A 27760-nucleotide genomic window follows, 5' to 3' on the forward strand; every position below is an offset into this window, starting at 1 on the left:
CACGTCAACTAGGAAATCCCACTTGATAACATTTATACATCTGTTAAGAATGTATTAACGTAATTAGAAATGATTGAATTTAAAATCGAAGTCAAACTTCAGTTTGTAGGACAACAAATTTTCAATAACGATTCTTTTGAATTTTTTTTGATATGATAACTTATTTGTTTAAGCTCACGTAATAATGAGATTATAATACAGTTTGTGAAATCACATTGTGGTTTATGCTACTGATATCAACAGATATAAGTAGTATATATCATCGGTCAAAACTGGAATACCTGGAGGCAGAAGGTTGAGAGAATTGAAGAGAAGAGAACGAGAACAGAGACTGATTGGTGATGAAAAGAAGGAACGATAATATCTGAGACAAGTGATGGACATTTTGCAGATGAAGTATTTACTATTTGGTTCTCAGATTTTACTAAGATATTCTGTATTATTGCAATAAAATCCATTTGGCTGTCCCCATCTGTATTCTTGTTCACTAGAACATATCTGACTTTAATTTTATATTTTTGCGTACACGATTTACCACACCATTCTATTGAAATAGTTTATTTAACGTGCTTTCTAAGTGTATATTTATTTACAATGCAGTCAACAAAATCTAATTCATATATAGTTGAAATCATGAGTCAATTGAAACTAGACCACCAAGGAAAACCTGGAACCACTGGATGGCAGTTTCGTCCCATTTTGGGACTCCTCCGCATTCCGCATCCACGATTTCGCCTCGCGGGGTTCGAACCGAGGACCAACCAGACTCGCACGCGAGCACTTAACCACTAAACCACTGAGCTGGCATCACACGGTGTTAATATCAAACTTTAACCAATCCAATCTAATTCAATCAACGATTAGTTATATCATATATATTTAGTAAACCAATCACAGTTTGTTAGATTATAATAAAGTAAATTATTAAAAAAAATTTCTAACTCACTTGTTTTATTACATCAATAACCTCTTGTACCATTTTATCAGCATTATCATTAACAATAACAGCATCAAATTTCCCTTCAGATATACCTATAATAAATTTAAATAAATATTGAAATGAATTGTTGTTGTTTTTCTTTTCGGAATAATATTTAGAGCATAACAAAATGAAATCCTCGAATATCAAGATACAGTTTTTCAGTATTACCATAGGAATTAAATATTTTTGTATTTTTTGAAAATAATATTTTTTTCCTAAGAACTAAATAACAAAAAAATTGAAAAAAACAAAAAAAATTCTGTCAAAGTAACTAACAAACAAACAGTTCACATAGAATATAAGATGCGTCTTTTGAAATCCATAGTTTTTAATGGATTATTATTTTAAAGATATAAATATAAGAATTCTGTTATTTTTTGATAGGAATAATAAAGAATGGTAACTTTGGGATTCATTTATGAACCAATACTATTGTGGTGTGGGCTAATTATATTCACATAAGTAGTATATAACGATGGTCAGGCATAGAATGTATTTTTGCAGAAGACCGATAAGGAAAAACTGAAATGAAACGTAATTGGTAGGAAAATGCATAAACAATGGAATTAGAGAAGATGGATTGATATTTACAGAAGGAACAGTTAAGATTTAGATAATTGATTATTATTTTGTAAATTAACTGTTTGCTGTATGGTTATCAGATTTTATTAAGATTGTAAGTTTGTAATTTATGCTTAAATACATTAGATTATTCCCACTCCTGTTCTTGTTCCCTACACTATTTATATATTTATATTGTATAATCGTTAAATAACTAAACTATTCAAATTCATTTCTCGCCTGTTATAAGCTTTATTTTGACTTATGAACTATTATTATACGATTTACCATTCTTGAGTTATCCCCAGTCTGTTAGTTACTGTCTCCCACATTCACAGCCATATTTGACTAAATCTTGTAAAAATGATGTTTTCCTATTTATGGTACGATGTTGCCTATTTGATTGGTATATAAACTCAGTATGTTTGAAATATAAGACTCATACCGCAGAAGCTGAGATCGGTGTTCTGGATTTAACTGGCTGAGTTAGGTAGAAGCAGAACTGACAAGTACTTTAGACTGCTCTTACGGGTTTCGTGTGTCATTGATCTGATCGATTAATAGCTGTTCTCTAATTGGCGATATTATCACTTTATGCATCCAGGCGGTTACAAGTTATAATAAAATCATATTAAAAAGGATTAGATACACTAAAAGGAATTATTATTTTCAAGATTAGTCAAATGATTTATCTTCTTATTTTATGTTAAGGAAAAAATAATAATAAAAAAAGAAATACGTTTCTTCCTATATTAGTTTATACATTGTTAACTATTGAGAAAATGGTATATTGTTTTTGATTGTAACTTTATAATCTAACTAATGAATTCGATATATGTCTGGTCATTTATTATAATCAGTCTATTACTTGAATTTTTCCTACTCATTGGATCAAATCAAATATGATATTAGCTACAAGATCCTTTGTTTTACTAAATCATTCAATTTGTATACAAGCACTGTCTTATAAACACTATTATAGTTTGATAACTTCAAAGAAGTGAACAGTCCTTTAATCTAAGTTACATCATTATTTATTAGAGATAATGTTCTTAATAAGTACTTTAAATTCAAAGCTAAATGAGAAGAATGAGAACATATTTGTATATTTTATTTCCAGCAAATCATTATAACAGTATATTAGTGACAAGTATACATAATATATAAATTGATAAACAATCATTTTTGATCTGGAATACATAAATTAAATAAATTATTTATCACTGACCGCTTTTTTCAATATCAAAACTTGGTTATAAACGGAATATTATAAATTGTTGATTTTCATTACATTGTTGAAATAGGGTCACTAGTTAGCATTAAGATAATATACACCATAAATGTTTGCCCTAACCATTTGAAATAAGATATAACTACTGGTTTGTTAGCAATCTGGCAAAAACTCTGACTACCATATCACAGTGAATTACATACAACAAAAACATTTTACTATTTATAGTATTCTCATCATTTACTCATCAATACATTTACCGATAAAATTCAACTTCCGGTGCATATTGGAATTATTGAAATACTACTGCTTTAATTCAACATTATCATAAAATCGTTCTTTCAACGAATGTATCAAATTAGACTATATTCTGTTATTATGGATTCAAATAGGTTTCTAGTGAATCCATCGATTCTTGTTTTACATACGGTGATGTGTTAGAATCTTCAGTATTTTGATAAGGATTATTTTACATGTAAAAATGAACTATGTATAAATGAGAACTCTTTTATTAGGCTATTTTGTGAGGTATAAATAACAGTTATGAATAAACTATTGGGTTGTAAACACAGGTAATAAGAAATTAATCTGAAATTTGAAAGATGAAACATTATTTGATGAGAGGTCAACTGGGATTAGAATCTACCTAAATCAAGTAATTAAGAAGTATGATCCGAAAATCATTGAAAGCTATTGTTTATCTCATGCTATGAAAAGAAAAATACTTAAACGACGTGAATGAAACTTTGTCAATGTTAATCAATACTGATATTTATATAGTTATCACTCTGTGATCAACTGGTGAACTAAACACTTTTAACAGACTTGACTGTTTCTTTGTCTAGTGAAAGTAAATCATTGATGCAGCCATTGATTCCTATCATAACCTTTACTTCATATCGGGTTCAACTTATATTTTTATTTATATCCATCCTCTTCACAATGAATTCGTGAAAGACAATCTTTATTGTAAACGTATTTTGTTACTTTAATAATTGTTAATATAATTAACACCCTTAGGTGAAATTTTTGATTCATATTTTATCTTCATATTAACAGTTTACCCTTTACCACTTACACATATTATAATCAACAAATTATAATAACTTTATAAGCGAAGATGGATAGTGACAAGCCACTATAGAAAGATTCAAGTAAACAATACCAAGTGAATATAGTGACTCTGTTTCTTATATTCATTATCACTGTTATCTTCCATTATTCGTTAAACACTTATTCTATAGTCCTATTAACACTGATGAATGGAATATCCTAAGCAAATATTGTTCAAGTGATAACAGTAATTCATTAAGGTCATGCAGACAAAAGGTGGTGAATGTATGCACGTTTGTTAATTTAATAATAACCATCTTGTGAATGTAATGATAAATAAAGATGTTTATCATGATAACTGAATTATAAGTTATTATTAAGCAGTTTAAATAAGGAATGTACGACGTAATAGGACTGTTTCACCAAAGGAAGCTGAGAGTGACGTACAGATAGAGGCAAGGGATTACATGATGAATTTTTTGTTATTATAAAGTTGTTGTGAAATTGTTGAATTTGCAGCCCTACACCATGGACTGATATTAATTAAACAACCACCGAAATTTGAAAAGGGCTGGAGAGTTACCTTATCCTTGTATGGACATCCTCAACAGTCCGCATCCATAGCCATACATGGGCTTCAGGTGTAGTGGGGAAATTTTCATACTTAAACCACTAAGTTGATATTTAATGTTTAACATTTCAAATTTCAATCAGTTCGTTATAATTTGAAACAACCATACGTTGCCGTTGATGATATCTGTCTACGGCCCAGCATGATCGAACTTCATGGTATGCAGGATGGGACATCTGTACCTCTGGCTAGAATAATAATATTAGAATGTATACTATTCAATGAGTCACTCACAAGTCCTTATGTAATTTATATTTGGTTTTCTGTTTATATTTGACGAAGCAGTGATACATTTGTATTGAGTGTGAATAATAAGGTTTGATTAATGTAATTTACAAGCCGATATTTATATCATTATTTCTTTTAAAGATCAAAATTTGGGGATAACAGTATTTGTTCTGTGTGTTACTTCAAAATATTTATCTAATATTACCATTCGATCAATAGCCAGAAAGTTGGAAATATAAAATCCTTTAAGTTTATATATTGTCGCAAAGATTGAAATCCAGCGTAAAATAATATTGTCGTCATAGTATTTTGTTTTTCTAATCATCAGTTCAAGAGATCATTTTTAAAACTTATTTCATTGTTACCAGGGTAATGTATATACTTTGACTATATGTTGTTAAAGTTTTCAAGAAATAACGGTTTTTTATTCAGTTGTTTACCTTAAAAAGTACGTCACATTCATTCAATGAAATGCAATAATAAAGTTTATCAATAATAATAGAAGTATTTTCATCATGCCTAAATTGACATTATAGTTTAAATAATTCATTAATAGCGACTAAAATGTATTAGACGCCTTTCATTAAGACGAAACTAATGAATGATATATATATATATATATATATAATCTATTTCACTATTACTGGCTCATGATATGCATTTACCTCTATAAGATTCATCGTATATGAGTATAAATGCCAATAGAAATTAGGCTAAATTATGGTTAAGATCTAATTCAAAAACAATATCGTACACATCTATGCATTGTTACTTATGTTTTGTTTTAACAATACACATTCACACAAATCTGATAGATGAAGTACAAGAAACTTTTAAAATTTAAGATACAACAAATTCTATTTTGTTCGAAATAAACATAACTGACATAGAAATTGAACATGGTTGTAGTTACAGTAGTAACTATTTGATGTCAATAATTTAAATGTTGACAGTAAATTTTAGCGAAATAATTTACGTAAATATCTGTCAAGAAAATAAAATTGATCTATCTAACAGTAAAATGAGCTTAACGGAATGTGTCGTCACTATATTTTAATGTTAAAACGATAGTAAATTGACAAATTAAATGGCATTTCCTGACTATGAATATCTTACAAGTGCAAAATTTGCATAATTATTCTAAAAACCTGAAAATTTATATACTGATAACCTACCGTACTGCATTTCCTGATGTGCAACTGCAAGACGTTGAAGAATTCTATCTTCACTTTCTGTAGAACGAGATCTTAATCGTTTTTCCTAATAAATGTAAAGAAATAACAAATAAGGTGATTAGTTTCTAAAGATGAGTACTCCAAAAAATAGTAATGACTATTGTAAAGTACGATTAACGTTATGTCGAAAATATATATACCTCTATATTTCATGCCTTAATTAACATTCATTGATGGGGTTCGTGTTATTTGAACTGTCGATCTGTTTGTTAAAAAACCAATTCTTCTTGAAAGTTTATATCACGGACTGACTTTGGCTTAATCACCATTAGAAACCTTGAAGAAATGGATGACTATTTTGTCCTGGTATGTGACTCCTTAGAAGTGTGCGTGCACGGCCCCACACCTAATAATTGAACCTAAAACATTCAGTCTCGCGCGCCAACGATTACCATCCGGAACACTGAGATGGTATTTACTGTTATTTTTTTTAACTCCAATCAATTCGTGATGATCCCCAATCTATTGCTCGTGGTAGATAACTATCCTCACACACACATCTAAAGTCCGAATAGACTATTACTAAAATCTTCTTCTATGATACTGGATGAAGTAAATTTGAATTTCATGAAAAGCATGTGCTCTTTCAAAACTACCGCTAAGCCTTGATAACAAATGTGAACTTAGGTCAAACCTTTTTCCGATGGCTTACTAACGAATCCCTTTCCTTGAATGAATGCTTGCATATATATATATATATATATATATATATATATAGGTAGCAAATTAAAAACCGTATGGCATACCAAAGTTTCTAACCACATTTTTAACTTTCTACTCCGGACGTATGCTTATTGTTACGTCCTTGAATTTTAACTTTCTACTCCGGACGTATGCTTATCAATATTCAGAGATTCCAGAAGCGTAAGTAAATGTCACACCTAATGGTGGACCGATTTCAGGACAAAGTACAACCATTTTATTTTCATAACAAAGTAAATTTTAAAAATAACTTTTTGAGAAAATCACGTCACTAGTTACGAAAACGCGAGAATACAGATAAATATGATTCTCAAATTTTAATAGAAACTGATGATTAGTAGGTTGACTAGTCTGCTATCCATTAGTAATATCTGTTAACGATACTATGAAGAATTAAATCTATAACCTTCATATCTAATGAGAGCGTTGAACCTCCAAAGCATTAGATTTGTATTCAATGATGCCCAATGATATTCCAATTCGACTGATGATTTCTCTTACAGTCTTCACTTATTTAAAAATAAGAGAAATACCAATGATTTATACTATTGGTTCTTATGAAAACATCTGAAACTGTGATAAGAATACTAGTGATTAAAAAGAAATTAGTTGACATTTTAAACAAGTTACATAATAGGAGCTTAACATTGTAGGAAAGTATAAAATGTCGTGAACAGATTGTCTCTTAATACATTTAGTATATTGAAATTTTTTATTCAGCTTATAACTTTGCAGCATATTGTAATTGTCATTTTTATATTAATATTCAACTTACAAGTATAGCAAAAGTTCTAGGACGTATAAAAATACAAATTGGATTAATATTTGTTTTCTGTAGCTTTTCAACACCTTGTATATCGACATCCATTAAACAGACACGTTTCTCCAATTCAGCTTTTTTCAATTCAGATTTACTGATTTTAAGAACATTTAAAACAAATATATAAATTGAATAAAAGTAGTCCCAATATAAATATATAAACACACAAATAGTTATGGCAATGATGAGACTTTACCGTCTAGTTTACTATGTTAGATCATTTAAAGCTCGGAATCAACTAGACGATTTGAAGGTGGTAAATAATATGGTCTTTCTTTCCCATACACATGAACAAATGCAAATAAAGACAGTCAGTTTAGCATCAGCCTCTACATCAGTAGGCCTCAACAGATACAAGGGGAAAAACAATATCCTCAAGCACAACATAAAGAACACCAACCCAATTACACTTAATGGATAAGCTCTGGAAGATGTGGAATCTTTCACGTACCTGGTCAGTATCATCAATGAACAGGGGGGATCTGATGCATACTTAAAGGCAAGGATTAACAAAGTAAGGGCAGCATTCCTGCGATTGGAGAACATATAGAACTCAAAACAACTGTCAACCAATATCTAAGTCAGAATCTTCAATACGAACGTCAAGACAGTTCTACTGAACGGAGCTGAAACGTCGAGAACTACCACAACCATCATCAGAACGTTACAAGTATTTATAAACAATTGCCTACGTAAGATATTGAATTTACGTTGGTCGGATACCTACTGTTGGAGAGAACAAACCAACTCTCATCTGAGTAGGAAATTAAGAAAAGACTTCGGAAGTGGATAGGACACACATTACGGAAATCAGCAAACTGCATCACTATTTTTAAGAACAATCTGGAGCATTCATTTACATGTAGAATGAATGAATACACAAGAAAACATTTTTTAATGATCTACAGAAATATGTAAATTCTTACCTTGTCCCATAATAATGTCCAGAAAACATTACGTATTCAATGAATTCGTCTTTACTTATTGCTTCATCAAATTCTTCTTTTGACACAAAGTTATAATCTGCAAGAAAAATTTAATATACTACTTTATTTAATAGATTTTCACTCAAAACGTTTATCAATAGATGCCGACGTTTGAACAACATTTTCGCTACTTATTATAAACTAATACACCATTTTCACAGTTCAAATCAGGAAGTGACCTTAGCTCAACGACCATTGAAAACATCAACCCACTGGACTTCCGTTTTGCCTTAGTATGGGACTCCTTCCCAATCCTCATCCATGACCTTGTTCCTTAGAATTTGACTCAAGACCATTTGTCTCACGCCTAAACGCTTAACCTCTGGACCATTGAGCCGCTCAGTGCTTCCAAGTTTTGAGTGGTAGTCTGTTAAAATTCTACACCCTCCAAAAATCCCCTGTACTAATAAAATCCTATTGTGAAATCAAAGTTTTCCAATTATGTAAAGCTAACTAAATAAACTTCGTTACCGTAGTATGTCAAAATCGTTTTAGTATAGCAATCATAACGACTGAAGCACAGTAAGATGAAATAACTATATCTTATTATACCTTAGAGTTGCTTAAAACATTGACATTAACTGCTGTAGAAGTAAAGCGATTCCTGATCGCTCCACTGAAGAATTTCAACTATTTATAATTTTAAGGCTTGGAAATGAATCATATTTGAATATAATAATACTTTTCTAATAAATCAGTATTAAGAGATCAGTTAGACATTTATAACCTTACTAAAAAGACATGAATAAGAATCCTCTCCATATTTACGACCTCTTCAAACATCTTCCAAAATTGAAAAGTGAATACTTTTCATTGGACAATAGTTTATGTTCCTCTTATTCGATACTTATCCTCTCATTTATTAAAAATCAATAATTACTAGAATAAATCCATATTCATAAAAATACTCGAATTGATTTTTGTTTTTTGTTTTTTTTTTGTATTAAATAAGTTTTTTCAGAAAATATAAAACAAACTACTTATTATTCATTACACTTCACTTAACAAGTTATAATTTCGAAAAAAAATTTTGAAAACCTGGTTTTTTCTGCATGTCTCTTTTTTATTGATTTTTTTTTTCAAAACCCCACTCATTATCATTTTGCTTTAAATTAAAAACATTCAATGTAAGCAAAGATGGATAGTGGCTAACAGTGAAATCCAGGACGCGCATTTCGTCCTATTTAGGACTCGTCAGCTGTATGTGCATGCATTTCAGAGTTGATGTTAACATTGAGTCTTAAATAGGACGAAACATGCGTCATGGATTCCACTGCTAGTTACTATCCATCTTTGCTTATAATGCTTGTGAATTAAGTCTTAATCGAGGCAATCCGCACAGTATGCACACATGCCAATAAGAGAATGATCAATTGCAGTCCTAAACATCAATGGGAAGATTCAAACAAACAATACCAAGTGAATTAAAAAGCATTTAATTTCTTTTTTTTTAAATATTTCTTTCCCCTGACAACCATAATTTAATAAAATTATTAAGCTTTAAGTGATGAATTCTAATATTGTTTCATTTTGAATTAAACTTTTTGTTAGTCAACTTAGTCATATATTGTTTAACTTTTTGTAGTAAAATCATTCACTTCCATTATCAAATGTCATTTGTTCTCTAGACAACTGATTTTTTCTTGTAACAAAACATTTGAATGATTTAGTAATCAGTTGTTTAAGAAAAATTGATTTTACGAAATCTATTCTAAAGGAAATTTGCTTTCAAATGTCAGTATGTAAATGTTATATCGAAATCGTAAACGAAGATGGATAGTGACTAGCAGTGGAATCCAGGACACACGTTTCGTACTGTTTGGGACTCGTCAGCTGGATGTACCTGAATCTCAGAGTTGATATTCACACCCAGTACCGTTCTCTTCAAACTCCATCACCTTATCCACTCAGGTACTGAGTCCTGATAGCTATTTGATTGTGCAATGGGGTCACTATCCATCTTTGCTTACAATGCTTGTGAATCAAGGCTATATCAAAGAAATCCGCACAGAATGCACATATGGCAATAAGAGACTGATCAATTTCAGTCTTAAACATCAATTCGAAGATTTAAACAAACAATACCAAGTTAAATCGAAATGTTTTGATAACATAATTATCACGCTTCTGTTTATAAAAGAAATATTTCCGTTATTAGTGACCTTGATCTTTAAGTGCGCTCCTTATTTACATGAATTGTCGTCTGTTTTTGTCAGCATACGTTATGGAATATTTAAAATCAACTACGAAAAATCACTTTAGGTAGAACGATATGCGTAAAAGTTTCTAAACAATTTTAATCATATAGAGTTGAGATCATGAGTCAATTGAAGCTAGACCACTATGGAAAACCTGGAAGCACTGAACGGCCGTTTCGTCCTATTATGGGACTCCTCAGCAGTGTGCATCCACGATCCCGCACTCGCGAGATTCGAACCCAGGACCTACCAGTCTCGAGTCTGTTGTGAGATAGTAATTCACTGATTACATTGGTGAATGGTTGCTCAATTTCGTGGATCAGTTGAAGTTAGACATTAACACCGTTGGATACCGGCTCAGTGGTCTATCGGTTAAGGGCTCTGGCTCGAGACTGGTAGGTCCTGGGTTCGAATCTCGCGAGTGCGGGATCGTGGATGCACACTGCTGAGGAGTCCCATAATATGACGAAACGGCCGTCCACTGCTTCCAGGTTTTCGATGGTGGTCTAGCTTCAATTGACTCATGATCTCAACTCTATAAAATTACTAAAATTTCCACAAAACCCCTTCTGATAATTTTAATCATACCAAAACAAAGAATCTCGATAAACACCATTCAACCTAACTATAAGGTTTTGATCAAACTGGGAGATAGCATTCATCTAAAAGATTCTTAAACAGTGGTATTACATAAAAAGGGATGATAAAAGGCTTTCCACTTAACATAAAACATTAAATTATAAATTAATGGATTTATTGAGTTAGATTTGTTAATCTGGACACGTAAGGTTCATTCAAACGAATTAGTGAAATTTGTGACTACGTTCTTATTCTTTATAAAACGACTTGGCTTGCAACTAAGTTTGACTAGTGAAAATGCTATTGTCCTGAATTTTCACAAATAGTGTTTTTGTGTATTTTACTAACCCGACTATAGTAATTAGTCAAATACAAAAATTTTTGACCGAGGTTAACTGGAAAATTCAAGGAACAAATATAAGAATCAAAAGCCATTGCTTCAGAAATTTCAAGTGACAAACGATGCACACTGCTGAAGAATCCTACACTAAGGTGAAAAATAATTTCAGTCCTCTCAAGTTTCCAATGGTGACTTAGCTAAGATCAGTTTGTGATATAGAAACTATAATAAATAATTGTCTGACTTTTTGACATTACATGGAATATATGTGACTTTATATTGCATTGTAGGATCCTTATAGATAGTTTTTAATCGCTGAATAGTTAATTATGAATTATAACTTCACTAGATAGATGAGGAAATCAGTACAGCGGATTCTTCCTTCTTACTCTTAGCTCTTCACTTTTCATTCTTAAGAAGTGGATGACAAGGTATTATGTTCAGGTGTTTGTGAAGATGGTTATTTTATGATTTACATGACGTAATGACTTTAGTTAGACAACCATAGAAAATCAAGCAGATTATTACTCAGTAATATGAAATAAATGACCTTAGATATATAAATCGATAAATGCCGCCTTAGTAGTCTAAATATGAGATTCTCGTGGTCCGAACTCCAGTGGGTTCATAGATTCACATAGTTAGAGAGTCCAACAATAGAATTTGGTTTTCATTAGATGCTTTACTAAAGCCGAACCATAATGTGAATCACAAAGTTATCAAGCATTTGACCGGAAATTCATATGATACTGTTTTTACATCCCATATATTTCGCTAAATTAAAATAAAGGCACTATTCAACGACAATGTCAAATTTATGCTAAAACAGGTTATAATACTAAGAGTAAAAGAATATTTCGATATTTTTAAAACTCAGTGTTTCCTTGTTAGGCCCACAAAATGGTGAAATCGTTAACAAATTAGAATTTGTACATGTACTGTCCACATATTTCGGTCACTGACTTCAAATACATTGGTCTACATTCAGAATTCTGAAAACTGAAAACAAACTAATTAGAAATCTACTAAACTTTCTCTATAATTGAACACATTGATCCTGGGATGATTAACTTTCAGGTCAGAGAATACAATCTTGATACAAACAAAAAATAATATCTATTTGGGTGGTTATGAGACATTTCTTATTCAGAAGTAATATCTCATCTATTATCCTCCGTCTACATTCTGGTTTATAAAATGGCAATAAGTAAATGACAACAAAACTTTTTTTATAATGGATTTTCGGCTGTTCTTAGGTCTTAGTGAAAGCTTTCTTTAAACCAGACAAATTTTTCTAAACTACTTACTAAAATACGTTGACATTTGGAGATACAAATATTTAGCAGTTTTGAAAAAGATAAGCGATTTCGGATCGGTATTTCTGAAGTTAAGTGGCATAAAAACTAATCCCGAAAATTGAATTCTCCGTTTAAATTGATAAGCGATCATAATTTATAAGGAAAAAGTCATGAGTTATATATTACCTATCCTGAAAATTAAACGTTTTCGATTTATTTTACAGGTTTCCTGTTATCAAGAACTGTTTTGTTTAGCCTATATTAAATGCAGTTGAGACGATTATATCTTTAACTGCATGAATTTTGGACTCAAAAAGGAAACAACTGACACATACTACTCTTCAGTAATAATCCCTAACGATAGAGCTCTAAAAAAATATCGCAGTGCAGAGGAAAACTTGGTACTTAACAAAGTCAAATTGACATGAAACAACTATCCATATATATTAACTAAACATAACCATTGACCACAAAGTAATCAGTGTAGTAAAATTAGTAACGATTGATGGAAAAACATCGAAGGTTATGCGAAAATACAACTGTTCTTGTGGTTACAAGCGAAAATGGATAGTGGCTAGCGATGGAATCCCGGACACGTGTTTCGTCCTATTCGAGACTCGTCAGCCGGATGTACCTGCATCTCAGAGTTGATATTCACTCAGGAACTTGTGGTTATCATTATCAGAAAGAACTAACATGTTTTACAAAAATTAAATAACCTGAGATCACCTAAGCATGCAGTATGAAATGATTCTGAGAACTTAAGAGTATTATTAGTCAATACTTATTATTCTACCATGTAAACCAGTCAATATCCATGAAAATAAAACAAAATCCCTTAAACCTGATTTCTGTTACATCTGTATAATTTACTGATAAGTAAACAACAGTAAAAGGATGTAATTCGCTTGTCACCAACATTGAATTGTTAACAAAAACAGTAACATGTAACTATCTGTTTGTTTACTTCATGTATACTGAATTTAGTTGGTAGAATACTCTTATATAGTAAAGTTTATTCAAAAAAACAAATAAACTTAATTCAATTCAAAACATCATATGACTATTATAGTAATTAAAAGGCATTTACCTCTTGTATGAATTTCATCTGGACGTCTAGGCCGAGTGGTATCTAAAATAAAATTTACAAAAAATATATAATCACTAGCTGACTCAAATGTAATCAAATCTGTTGATAATTATTATTGAAAGAATGAAATTTCACGTTCACTGGCATAATATATAATTGAATGTTGAACAATCAGATGTTTTAATGCTTAAAGTGTTTTCTAAATAAATCCACAATAGCTGAGGTTACAGCTTTTAGACTTCCTTATCAGAGATAAACTAAATATGAAGTTTACTCTGAGATCACACCATCACGATTTCTGGATTGTAAAATGAAGAAAGTATGTTGAGCAAATTCATTATCATATTCCGTTGAATGCTTTGAGGTACTGACACAAATAAATTTACAAAGTTATTTAGGATTTTATATTGATGTTATGATGCATTCCAACTATTCATTGTACTTTTCTGATGGTGACAGCAAACTATTAATCTAAAAGTGCAAATGAATAAAATCACTTCTATACCTCAATACACATAAGTTAGCTAATATCAAATGTTTACTGAACACATTATACGAACAACTAAACTTAATCATAATCAAAAGCAGCCATTTCATTAAAGTTCATCATACGTTTAGTGATGGTCATGGTTGTCTTATCCAATGGAGATTTATGAATGATAACTTTGAGAACTATCTATGGACCAATATGATATGTATATTTCCTATTGTATAATTGTTAAGTAACTAAACTATTCGTATTCGTGTTCCTCTTATCATAAGCTTCATTTTGACCTATAAACTATTATTATACGATTTACCATTCTTAAGTTATTTCTAGTCCATTAATTATTGTTCCTTCTATTCACAGCCACATTTGGACAAATCTTGTACAAATGTTATTTACTATTTTATGGTACGATGTGGTCAGTTTTTTTGGTATATAAACTCAGTATGTTTGGGAATAATGATTGATATTGCACAGGCTGTTATTTGTGTTTTGGACTTAACTGACTTGTCTAGGCAGAAAGCAGGACTGATAAGTACTCAAGACTGCTCATACGGCTTTTGTTTATCATTGCTCTAATCGATAGTTCACTCCTCTGATTAGCAGTCTATAACGTTCATATATCAAACAGGGCACGCACATACTCAATCGATATAACAATGATGATTTATGTACAATCACTTAACATCACTTTTGGTGATTTTTATCACCGATAGCCTTATACATTTATCTAAAATCCTGCTTTGTAAATAATAATGTTTACATTCTCTTCAGGTAAGTTTGGGCTGAACAAAACATCCAATGGAAAGGTGGTTTGAAAACTTAACTGTTTACATAATAGTTAACCTATGACTTTATAACTAAATCTATGTAAACGTTTGATAAAATACATCTCTTTGAACATTTAGAAATGTCATTTGACGTGAACACTATGAAGTAACTGTTTAAGCATTGATGATTTCAATAAGTGAAGACATTGACATGATAGCTTTCACCATAATAACTAACTTTTCATCTTTAACCGTTCAGACGGCAAATCACGTTCAGTCTAGAAACTATTTTTAGTAAGATTCCTCTTTTTCTTATAGTGATTAGATTCCACTTTTAAGCTGTATTATGATATTTAGTAATTGGTTTTTAGAATATCTATATTTATTTTTATTCTCAAAGTCTGTCTTTTCATATATTTCGGAACTTCTTCTTTTCTCTTTTAATAAGTATGACTCTCCGTTACACATAACTTCTTTTGAATGTTACAAAAAATTGCCATCAACAACAAATAGTTTACATTGTATAAGCAAGTTGTATATAAAGGCTATCTACACATTTTTTAAGAACGAACTAATCAAACAAACGATCAGCGTTAGATTACCTTCTCTAATTTCATATTTAACTGTGTGTTTTTTTCAGTCTTCAATAAGTATACTACTTTATTATCAATACGCATATTTATTAATCATGCGCAGTAAAACTTTAAAATTGTACTTAATTGGCTTTCAATTTCATGTGTATGCCACTTAAAATAGATTAATTTAGAAAACCAGCAACTGGGTTAGCTTAAACCTGATAAAAGAATTTAAAACGTGTGTTTTTAACTAAAGATAGGAGAGAAGAAGGAAATTTTCTACATCAGTGGAACGATTTTTTTTATCAAAAGAAAGAATAGAGAATAGTCGTATTATTACCAGCAATTATATGAATGTTATATAAAGGATAATAGGTAAGTGAAACTCCAAAGTGATTGCATAACATGAACTTCAAAAAACTAAAAGACAGAATAATGTTGACAGTGTTTAGAGAAAGATGGGTCTACTTAAACCTTCTAAATAAACGTATTTACAATGAACTGATATAATTTAATAATTCAGATATGATCGTTTTGCTAAGCGTTATATCAAAGAAAGAATCAGATATATCCTTTTCAGTTTATCAATATATAAACTAGGTCAGTTTGTAATTTTCGACGAAACAATAAAGTTGTAAGAAATGTTTAGGTATTCCGGTATTAACTCATCGATTAATAACAAAGAATGTTATTTAGACATGTAAATAGTTACTCTGAACTAGTTCAACATTGACGTTTATTATTCTTTTATTTTTAGCGATTTTTCATTTGAAATTATTTATTTATTTAAACACATAAATATTGGTACAAAAAAGCACCAGATATATATGCGCCGCACAAATCTCATTCGATTTGTGTGAGGGCTGTGTTACTGCCCAGGTGCCCTAACTGAAGCAGGTGGTTTTCTTAGGGAGCTACACCCAGAGCCTTTGACCTAAAGGTCTGACTCACAAGGCAGTGGAGCATTGTAAGAAGATGCAGTCCCATGGTAGCCGGTGACCAACAATTGATTCATACTCCATTTGTTCCTTCAGGATACTGGAGCCCATGTGCACCATTGGTTTGGAATCAAGGTTTTCCAACTCCCCTAGGTGGACTTTCCGTGTCCACCAATCCGGTTAAAGCACTGGACCTTCGCTTTTTGACTTCTCAATTTCATAAACAACACCCTCGCCACGAGTAGGCAGTGAGTAAGACTTCCCTGGCAGAGGTTATATATTCGCGTGGCCATGTGAGAGCATTTCGAGAGGGAGAGTGGACTCTTCTCACTCTCGGCCATACCAGGGCATTTGGGGGCTCATTTGAAATTGACATGAATTAAATAAAACTTATGATTAACTAACGTTAATACCAGAAATGATAACTAATTTAACATGTGACTTGTTTTTCATATGAATAAACTGTAATAAAATACTTACGGGATACACAATAACGAAAAGAATTTGGATATTTGTTGATAAGCATTCTTATACATGTGCTTTTTCCACATCCTGATGGACCACATATAACAACTGGTCTTTTCAATTCTAAGTTGAGTTCACTCATGTATTAATTTAAATTTTATCTTTGAAAATAACCTGTTGTGCTGAAAAAAAGAAAACTAGAGAAAATATATTCATGAAAAGAACAGCTAACGGAACAATATTTCTTTGTAAATATGAGATAAAATTTAAGGGAATCTTTTTAAACTAATGTCTTATGTATAGTTGAAATAAGTGAGTCACTTGAAGATAGACTATCATGAAAAACTTGGAAGCATTAGACGGCCTTTTCGTCCTATTGTGAGACTGCTGCTGACTGGCTTCATGGGGTATTTCCTGGAGTTTTATTGAGTAACAGTGACCAGTGTAGTTCAACCAGGTCTGTTGTGAGATATCAAGTCACTGAGACAATTCGTGAATGGTTGCGCAACTTCGTGAATTCGTTGAAGTTAGACATTAACACCGTTGAATGCCGGTGAAGTGGTCTAGAGGTTAAGCGCTCGCGCGCGAAACTGATAGGTCCCGGGTCGGAATCTCTCGAGGCAGGATCGTGGATGCGCACAGTTGAGGAGTCCCTTAATAGGACGAGTTGGCCGTCCAGTGCTTCCAGGTTTTCCATAGTGGTTTAGCTTCAATTGGCTCATGATTTCAACTATATAAAATTACTAAAATCTCCACAAAACTCCCTCTTATCATGTATTATGACAAAATATTATCATGAGGAACTCTCTCCAACTACATGCAATGCTCATTAACATTTTATTCTATGTATATATATATTGCCGTGTCTTTAGTAAATAAACCTATACTTGACTATTATAATGAATCATTATATATCTATGGTAATCCAGTAGACATAACTTGTGATTGCCAAATAGTTCTAATATTTAGTTGACAGCGATAGAAATTTTAATACCTTACGTAGAAGTTTTAAGCTGTGAGAAATTCATCATTTTCAAATTTAGTTATAATTATGATTTTTTTTAAAAAGGAACATCAAAGAATGGTACGGTATATACAGATATAAATAGGTACTTAGCTACTTCCCTATGACAAGCAAATAACGGAACTATGAAATAAACATACTTATGTCCAAATAATTATTATCATTGTTTTAGGTTGGTATGTAGGATGTTGAGATAGTAATAATATGGTATATCCTACTTATGCTGACAGGTATAAATGTAGAATGTCTAGCAGAAGAAGACTGAGAAGATTGAATTGAACAGAACAAAAACGAAGGAAGAAGATGACTGTGATAACAACAGAATTCGAAGAATTATGAAGCACATGACGATTTTCAGTAGAGGGGTCATGGAGATTGTTATCCATGGAAAGCAACTGGAGATACTCACTTGATATTGAAGACTGATTGAAGTTGAGCGTCTACACTATTGAATCTAGACTTAGTGATTTAGGATTAATTGTCCACATTCAAGACCAAAAGTTTTGGATTTAAATACAAGTGGAAGATTCATAGATGCTTAATGACGAAGAGTCCAACGATGGGGTGAAACAGCTGTCCATTCCTTCCAGGTTTTCATTAGCTGTCTAACTAAGATCAATTTTCCATCTTAACAAAGTTTTTTACTGCTGTTTTTCGGCAATAAATAGCAACCAGCCTATTAGAGCCAATCATGTTAGTGCGAAAATATTACAAATAATAAAGCTCAGTTATTCTTTAGAATATGATATGATACTTCTTTTCTATATTAAATAAGAATACTTCAACAAGCAAGGTATTTAATTTTGTATACAAATGATCATTCATTAATCATAATGACAATCTACTTATTGAGGCTGGTGTTGGATCAGCTAGTAGAAGGTGTTGAAAATATGTTTTAGGTACACATAACTCAGGCGTTTTTAACCCGAACGGCTACCGCTTCTGTTATTTTCTGGTTTTGAGTCTCACAAACATTTGCAGAAAACTAGTAACCCGATAGAACATTCAGAATGATGCATTATGCTAGCACTAAAACTAGTTTGAACTAACTAGACCAACAGTATTCTTTCAAATTCATGAATAACTTATTTAATATTCATTGGATTTTATTATTCCTTACTTCATTCATATTACTTCATAAACTATATGGTCTTTCATCAAACATTTGATATGACCTATAGTTGCAATATCATTTCCTTCACATTATGCTATCTATATTTATTTTGACTATAATTCGCACAATCTTATCTAACTCACGAACTTATGCGAATCAACATTACGCGTTCAGTACCACAACATAATCAATTATATTTCATTTTTCAAACAATCCTGGATTCACATCCTATGAGTGTAAACGATGTACTTGCCTTAAACTTGACTACGTTTTGGATTATTAATTTAGAGATATAGTTGTAGAACATAATGAGAATTTAGTGAGACTATAATTTTTGGACGAACCAATCAGATATAAGATAATAGATCTTGAATTTTTGAGCGAAATCCAGTCATCCATCGGCTAAATAGCGTTTTTGGCATTTTAGTTGTTATCAGTTCATGATGAAAACTCTAAATCTAATTCCTAACCCATCAACTGTAGATCATATTTCCTATTCCTCACACTGTTTTATAACCCTCATTTAGTCCTAGTTAGTAGGTAGATATTTTCGAGGTCAATTTAGTATCGCCCATAACGTCGTCCATAAATTAAAGTCTCACCGAGAACTTACTAAAAGATATTCTTCATTGAAATATGTTTTATTATGATGAAAATTTTTAAAAGAATATTTCATCGGATAGGAAGATTATTTTGTCATTGAAAAAATAATGATCAGTTCTATACAAAATTAAACAATCTGTTTTTACTGGGTAATTTTGAGTGGGATGTAAAAGGCTGGGCAGTTTGACTTTCATATCAAAAGGTGGTTAGTTAATTTCTTAAAACTTGCTCTAATTATTTCGTAATAGCCAAAAAATGAAATGAATTCACTCTGAAACTGTAAGATGTTTTGAAACGTATGACTTAATGATGTGGAGTTTATACTTTCTACGGTTACTTTTTTCAACCTCGGTAAATATTGAACATAATTTCTATGGTTACATGTACATTTTTTTAAAAATTACTTTTTTTGTATTCACTACATACCATGCATAAAAAAGCATTTAGATAAAAATAAAAATGTTTTCTGTAAGAAAATAACGGACTTTACAAACTAAATGGTTCAGTAATTAAAGAAATAATCATTAAACCATACACAATAAAAATTTTAGGTATGTAGACAAATCTTTAACATTGTAGTTTTCAAAACAACATAAATAAATTTATTTAGTATTGTTTGTTTGAATCTTCCCATCGATATGTTAGGACTGCAACTGATCAGTCTCTAATTGACATATGTGCATACTGTGCGTATTGCCTCGATATAGCCTTAAGCAAGTGGCTATCACGACTCAGTGGCCGAGTGGATAACAAGATGGCGTTTGAAACGCAGGTACTGGGTTCGAGTTCCAGAGTGAATATCAACTCTGAGATGCAGGTACATCCAGCTGACGAGTCCCAAATAGGACGAAACGCGCGTCCTGGATTCCACTGCTAGCCACTATCCATCTTTGCTTAACATAAATAAATGTTAGAACTATGTAAATACGAGTTTTTTAATAATGGCAAAAGTAACTAGGATTTGCTTACACAGTAACTTTGTTGAAACATGAGATCCAAATACTGCTTCATATTTTATTATATTAGCTATTGAATGAATGTGAATATAAGCTTAAATAACTTTAAATTGATTAATTATGTAATAATATGGAACTACTCTCCAATGCTAAAATAGTCAGTGATTTTATATTATAGACTCACTATTCTGATCAAGTTGAGTTTTTCCAATTTACCAGAATTTAAAGGATTGGATAATTAACAATGAGTCTAGAACTGTAAAGTTGAAATAATCTGGTGAACCAACAATATGAATATCAAGACTGATTTAATTCACTTCATAAAGTATGATCTAAATTAGTTGAAAGTTTCAGAAATTCAAAAATGGCTGGTAATAATTTTCGAAAAAATTAATATTTATTAGCTATTTAATTAACATTGGCTATATGGATTCACAAAATCATTCAAAATCTATGGTGTGTTGTATGAAAACTTTTAGTAGCCTGATATCTGACTCCAATTAGATCGTTTCTGATTGCTATTGAAATATACATGTCACCAATCCTTGCATAGAATAATCGACTTAACTCGTGTTTGTGAATAAAGGAATTAAATAAATCAAATACGAAAATGGATATTTCACGACATATGTTTTGTACAACCGTTGATAGGAAAGCGAAGCAAAACAAAATGACGAGCAGTGGAGAAGGTGTGTGAATCAATGTGATTGAATTAAGCGTGAATCTATACTTATGATAAGATCAAAAATAAGGTACAGACATGTGATGAGTAGGATAAAAAATGCATGCACATATGCTTACATAAAAACAGTGAAGGTTAATAAGCGAATAATTAGCACAGTCAAAGTGTGACTCAAGAAGAATGAATAAATTGGCTTGTCCGGAAGACAGAATAAACTATGTGGATTCAACATAGTGCCGGACACTACAAACTCTATTTCTCAGCTTATATTGTCAATTATTAATTTCCTGTAATGCATATCTTACAATTTACACAAATAAACAGAAGTGAATTTCTGAAAGCTGTTTAACTGGATACGAAACTTAGAACTTGGACGAAACGCGCGTCCTGGATTCCATTACTATCCACTATCTATCTTTCCAAATAAATAATATTTTAAAAAATATGCAGTAATAATGTTTTTCATTAACCAAACAAGAATGAGTCAGAATAATCAGTGAATGAAAGTAAACATGAGTTCTTTTCATCTAATCTATCCTGAAATTAGCTATTAATGGCTTTATGCATTGACGATTGTCATATCAGCGAAATCGTTATAATTATGCTTCATTATAGTTTGAAAACAACAACAGCTCTCGAAAATAGTTTCCTTTTTCTCCCATAGGAATGTTAAATTAAATACAGATATTTAAGCATTAACAGAATAACACTATGTTGTTGTTGTTGTTGTTTATGGTACAATAGCTTCTGATATGAATCTTTCATATCGTTTTGTAACAAATGTAAACAACACTAATGCATTCTACATATTATAATGTAATTGAGACTAATGAACAAGCTGTGTAAATAAACAGTGTGAATCAAATAGTAAGTACTAGTACAAATGTAAATACATCAATATCAGATAACAAAAACATTATTTTTTAGATGAAAATAGTCCCTTTTTTACTTTAAAATAAGAGTACAGTACAGTATTTCAAATACACCAACTATGTAGGTCTTATACTTTATTAAATAATGTAATTTTGTTTACTAAAATGTTAGTGAGTAATATGATATTTTTCATAGTTGAAATGATGAGTCAATTGAAAATAGACCAGCATAGAAAACCTGGAAGCACTGGACGGCCGTTTCGTCCTAGTGTGGGACTCTTCAGCAGTGCGCATCCTTGGGAAGCAGTAACCGGTGCAGTTCAACCAGGTCTGTTGTGAGATATCAAGTCACTGAAGACAATGGTAGACGGTTGCTCAATTTCGTGGATCGATTGAAGTTAGATATTAACGCCGTTGGATGCCGGCTAGCTCACGGGGTCTAGAGGTTAAGCGCTCTGGCGCGAGACTGATAGGTCCTGGGTTCGAATCTCGTGAGGCGGGATCGTGGATGCGCACTGCTTAAGAGTCCCACAATAGGACGAGTTGGCCGTCCAGTGCTTCCAGGTTTTATATGGTGGTCTAGATTCCATTGATTCATGATTCCAACTATGAAAAATACTGAAATCTCCACAAAACCCTTTCTGATTCTAGTAATAACATTGTTTAGATTTTTTTGTTTTCAAGTTTAATGCACATCAAAGTGTTACATTAAGTTAATAAATTTATTTATTCAAGTATCAATTTGCTAAGCATACTGGAATGAAGTATCATATCATTTTAAAAAATAAACAAATCAGTCAAATGTAATTGTCTCTGTTATCTTTATTCACAAACCTTATTATTATTATTATTATTATTATTATTATTATAGGTTAAACATCATTATTAATCTCCCCTATACATGATCCAATCACTTCGCATTCATCCCTCCTTATTACGTCTTACTAATTTTTCACAAAATTTGGTCTTCCACTCGATCGAATTGTAATTGCACTATCATATCTCTATCACCCTATCTGACCCCCTATTTATTCTAATCATGGATCTTAAATTTATACTTAACATATATAAAGATTCAAGTTAACCTTCTATATGAGTCATATCGATATTAACAATCTTATCCTATTTGCTTTGACAATCCTAAATTTACATGCTTTAAACGATGTAATTTGCCTTTAACCTGGCCATTTTTTCTGGATTATTAATTTGGATATATAATTGTCGAAGCTGAAGAGAATTTATCGAAGAGAATATTCTTCGTTCAAGTATTAATCGTTTACTGATTTGTTTAAATGCTGCCTTAATGTTTTACTCTTAGGTTCAAATATTAATTAAGATTACTTGGTTGTTGTTTTTTGTATATAAACCTGAATAGATTTATCATTTGTGTTTACATGAACACGCGTTTCGTCATTTTTGAGACTTGTCAGCTGGATGTACCTGCATCTCAGAGTTGATGTTCACTCTGGGACTCGAACCCAGTAACGTTCGCTTCAAACGCCATAGCGTTATCTACTCAGCTACTGAGTCCTGATAGCCACTTGCTTGTGCAATGGGGTGAAGTTTAAATTCACTTAGTATTGTTTACTTAAATCTTCCCATTGATCTTTAGGACTGCAATGGCTGAGTTATTCAACTAACATGCTTTTGAAATACTAAATATCATATACTGAGTTAGTAAAATTGAGGGTAGGATAAGAGTTAAACAATGACGTTGATTGTTATCAGTACTGTATACTAGTGAATTTCCATTCCGTAATCTTAAAGTGTCATAATAAACATGAGATAGTATGATTGAATTGATCGCTTGCACTATTGCTAAGTATCAAGCTGAGACAATATTTACTTAGTGTATTACGATTTACAGTAATTTGTTTGCTAACCTTGTTTAGTGGTAAAGAAAATACATTCAACTCTAAGGAATCTTCAACCAGCCATCCTTGTAGCCATTATTTTATTTAATTTCTTATTGGAACTGCTTAAATTAGTAAATGGGAAATTAAAACGTCACATCAAACTTCTGGATCTGAATGATGATTTTTTTTTAATTGATTTGCAAAACCATCTTGATTCCTATACATTACTGTTCAATATATTAACTTTATACATAAATATCGGGGCTATTTGATTTATTTCCAAAGGTTAGGTACCATTGTCATTAATTTTAAAGTCAAGTAACGACGATTCTCAGAGAGAGCAATGTTTAACTCATTCTTCGGTTTGATATTTCTTTCAGTATAGGTTAAATTACCGGAGATAATGTAACAGAGATAACCGCCAAAATAATTATTTGTATTGTTCTACAGATGTAGCCTCTTTTGCTATGTTAGCATGTTCCAGGTTTAACAAGATCATCCATACTAGTCTAATAACCTTTTTAAATTTACAAGGAACAGCGCACTTCAACAATACTTTAATTTATATTGTATGTCGAATACATTATAAGTTCTTGAGGATTAGATAGTATGTCCTGAGAGCCTGTATCATTGAAATGCTGTATTTGTTCAATAACGTTGAATTTAGTTATGAATAAAACTTCATTGTACATAAAACGAGACGAAGAAGTGTATCTTAAATTTAGAATTATACAATTTCTACTTCCAGAGTATTACTTATTTCCTTACGCCTGTTACCCCTCGTGGAGAAGCATAGGCCATTCCAGAGTATAATTACTGATGAAGGTAATTTATTTTTAATAATCGTCTAATAATTTATTCAATCTAAACGAATTTTATAATTTCATAATTTTTAGTACAAAAAGTAATATCACTCCTATACTCATATTTATGAATCGTTTGTTTATCATACATTCACACTAAGAGAAGCAGGGCAATGAAATGTGGAATACGTGGTACGTCATAGTCAATCATACTATCTTCTATGACTAACATAAAATATAGCAATCTCTTGATATGATTAAAGAAACTTCTTCTCTTATGGAAGTAATGAAGGTCAACAAATTCATTCCAATACAATTCATTAATAAGATTTAATAACTTATGATATATTATGTTATCTGTTTATTCACAAACAATGTTGAAATTTTTTTCTTAGACTCGTACAACATGTATACAGTATGAGTTGAATTGAATAAAAGAAAACATTCAATTACTCTATTATTTTATTGTTAAAATCATGAGTCAATTGAATCTAGACCACCATGGAAAACCTGGAAGCACTGCTGAGGAGTCCCACAACAGGACGAAACGGCCGTCTAATGCTTCCAGGTTTACCATGGTTGTCTAGCTTCAATTGACTCGTGATTTTAACTATAAAATTACTGAAATCTGCACAAAAATAACCCTTACTGATACTCTATTATTAATAATATCCACTTATTACCAAGTTATATTTTGTACTTACTAATATCACTGCAAATTAACTGTTGAATAACTTCAATTTGGAAATAAAGAAAAATGATGTATCTTCTTGATATTAATAAATTATGAGATTTATTGTTTCACTGTTTATTATACAAATAAGCACAGTTCCATCAATTAACTTGTAATCATAGAGGAGTATAAAAATGGAAAAAACTGTGAGGTGAGTAACTATGTATTTTCACCTCACCGTATTTAAGTTCCTCAGTTGTTTGTTATCTTTCCACTTTCTCACTTCTTATCATAAAATTATTTATTAACCAATGAGAATCATTTATTAGAAATGTAAAATTTACCAATCAAAATCAAAACAAATTCTATGGGACAAGATTTAAATTCATCTGTATCGAGATCCTACGTTCAATGTATTTTTTTCATTTGTAGTCAACGTCCCTAGCTGTTAAATGTGTGCCAAATAAAAGGTTTAGGAATTAAACTTTAGTATAGTCGCATGTAACTGGATCCCATTGTTGATACTCACACCAGAAATCGAACCGTATATGTTTGATTTCGGACTCTCAATGAGTTATCTAATGAGCTAGTGAATCGAGATAGTCATTTGTCTATGCAACAAGAATAAATTTAATTAATATGTATTTGTGTCTTTCTGTTGTGAAGGCACTCAAGTAGCCTCCATATTGTCTTTCCAAAATAAGTTATAGTCATTAATTTCATGACAAATGAAACATTTGACCAACCAAAAAGTTAAATATCACCTTTAAAATAGGAAAGAAATGTAATAAGATAATCAATTTACAGTACAAACGTTTTCGTATAAAATCAAACTTAGTCATTCTTGAACTAAATGAATTATGTAATTCCTATAGATAATTCATAATAACTTACTTACTTACGCCTGTTACTTCAAATGGAGCACAGGCCACCTACCAGTATTCTCCAATCCACTCTGTCCTGGGCCTTCTTCTCCAGTTCTATTCAATTTTTCATTCTTCTCATATCTGTCTCCATTACTCAGAGTAGTGTGTTCTTTGGTCTTCCTCTTCACCTTTGGCGTTCTGGATTGCAAGTGAGGGATTACCTTGTGACACAGTTGGGTGCATTCTTCAACGTGTGTCCTATCCACTTCCAGCACTTCTTCCTGATTTCTTCCTCCGTCGAATGGAATCTGATTTGTTCTCTCCCACAATAGGTTGTTGTTGATAGTGTCTGGCTAACGGATCTGAAGTATCTTGAGTAAACAACTGTTAATAAACACCCGTAACTTCTGGTTTATGGCTTTCGTAGTTCTCTAAGTTTCCGCCCCATACAATGGAACTGTCTTGATATTTGTATTAAAAATTCTGATCATGGTGTTGATTGACAATTGTTTTGAGTTCCAGATGTTCTTCAACTGTAAATAAGCTGTTCTTGCTTTGCCGATCCTCGCCTTCACAGCTGCATCAGATCCACCGTGTTCATCAATGATGCTGCACACATATGTAAAGGTTTTCACATCCTCCAAAGCTTCTCCGTCAAGTGTAATTCGATTGGTGCGTGTCGTATTGTATCAGATAATCTTGCTTTTCCCTCTGTTTATATTGAGACCTACTATTGCTGAAGCTGCTGCTACACTGGTCGTCTTCTGCATTTGTTGTTGCGTGTGTGATAGAACAGCCAGATCATCCGGGAAGTCTAAATCGTCCAGCTGCATCCTAACTGTCCACTGTATCCCGTGCCTCTCTCCAGATGTTGGCGTCTTCATGATCCAATCGATCACCAGAAGAAAGACAAAGGGTGAGAGTAAGCAACCTTGCCTAACACCGTGAATTTATAATATAGCTCCAGAAAAATTCGTCACAATTACTTTGTTTATTTTTTCGGAAAAGATTCTTAGGCTTCTAAGTAAACTGTTTGATTTTTCACCAATAGTAACATCCATTCACTCTTTTCTTTTTTAAATTAACTGGAAACAAAATTATTCATCAGTCCACTTGAAATTACTTTTCATTTATTTTTTTTA

At 31.6% G+C, this 27760-nt stretch overlaps 1 protein-coding gene across 1 annotated transcript; it reads right to left on the reverse strand.

Moving 5' to 3' along the window:
- Positions 1–4526: 4526 nt before the first annotated feature.
- On the reverse strand, positions 4527–17311 carry Smp_137940 (putative guanylate kinase; the record flags this gene model as incomplete). Its single annotated transcript, XM_018798996.1, has 5 exons — positions 4527–4646; positions 7399–7537; positions 8370–8466; positions 13935–13976; positions 17185–17311. The coding sequence occupies 5 exons, from the start codon at positions 17309–17311 to the stop codon at positions 4527–4529; spliced, it is 525 nt and encodes a 174-aa protein (XP_018650830.1).
- Positions 17312–27760: the final 10449 nt, after the last annotated feature.

The sequence above is a fragment of the Schistosoma mansoni genome, chromosome 3 (genome assembly GCF_000237925.1).
Source record: "Schistosoma mansoni strain Puerto Rico chromosome 3, complete genome".
NCBI classification, from domain to species: Eukaryota; Metazoa; Platyhelminthes; class Trematoda; order Strigeidida; family Schistosomatidae; genus Schistosoma; species Schistosoma mansoni.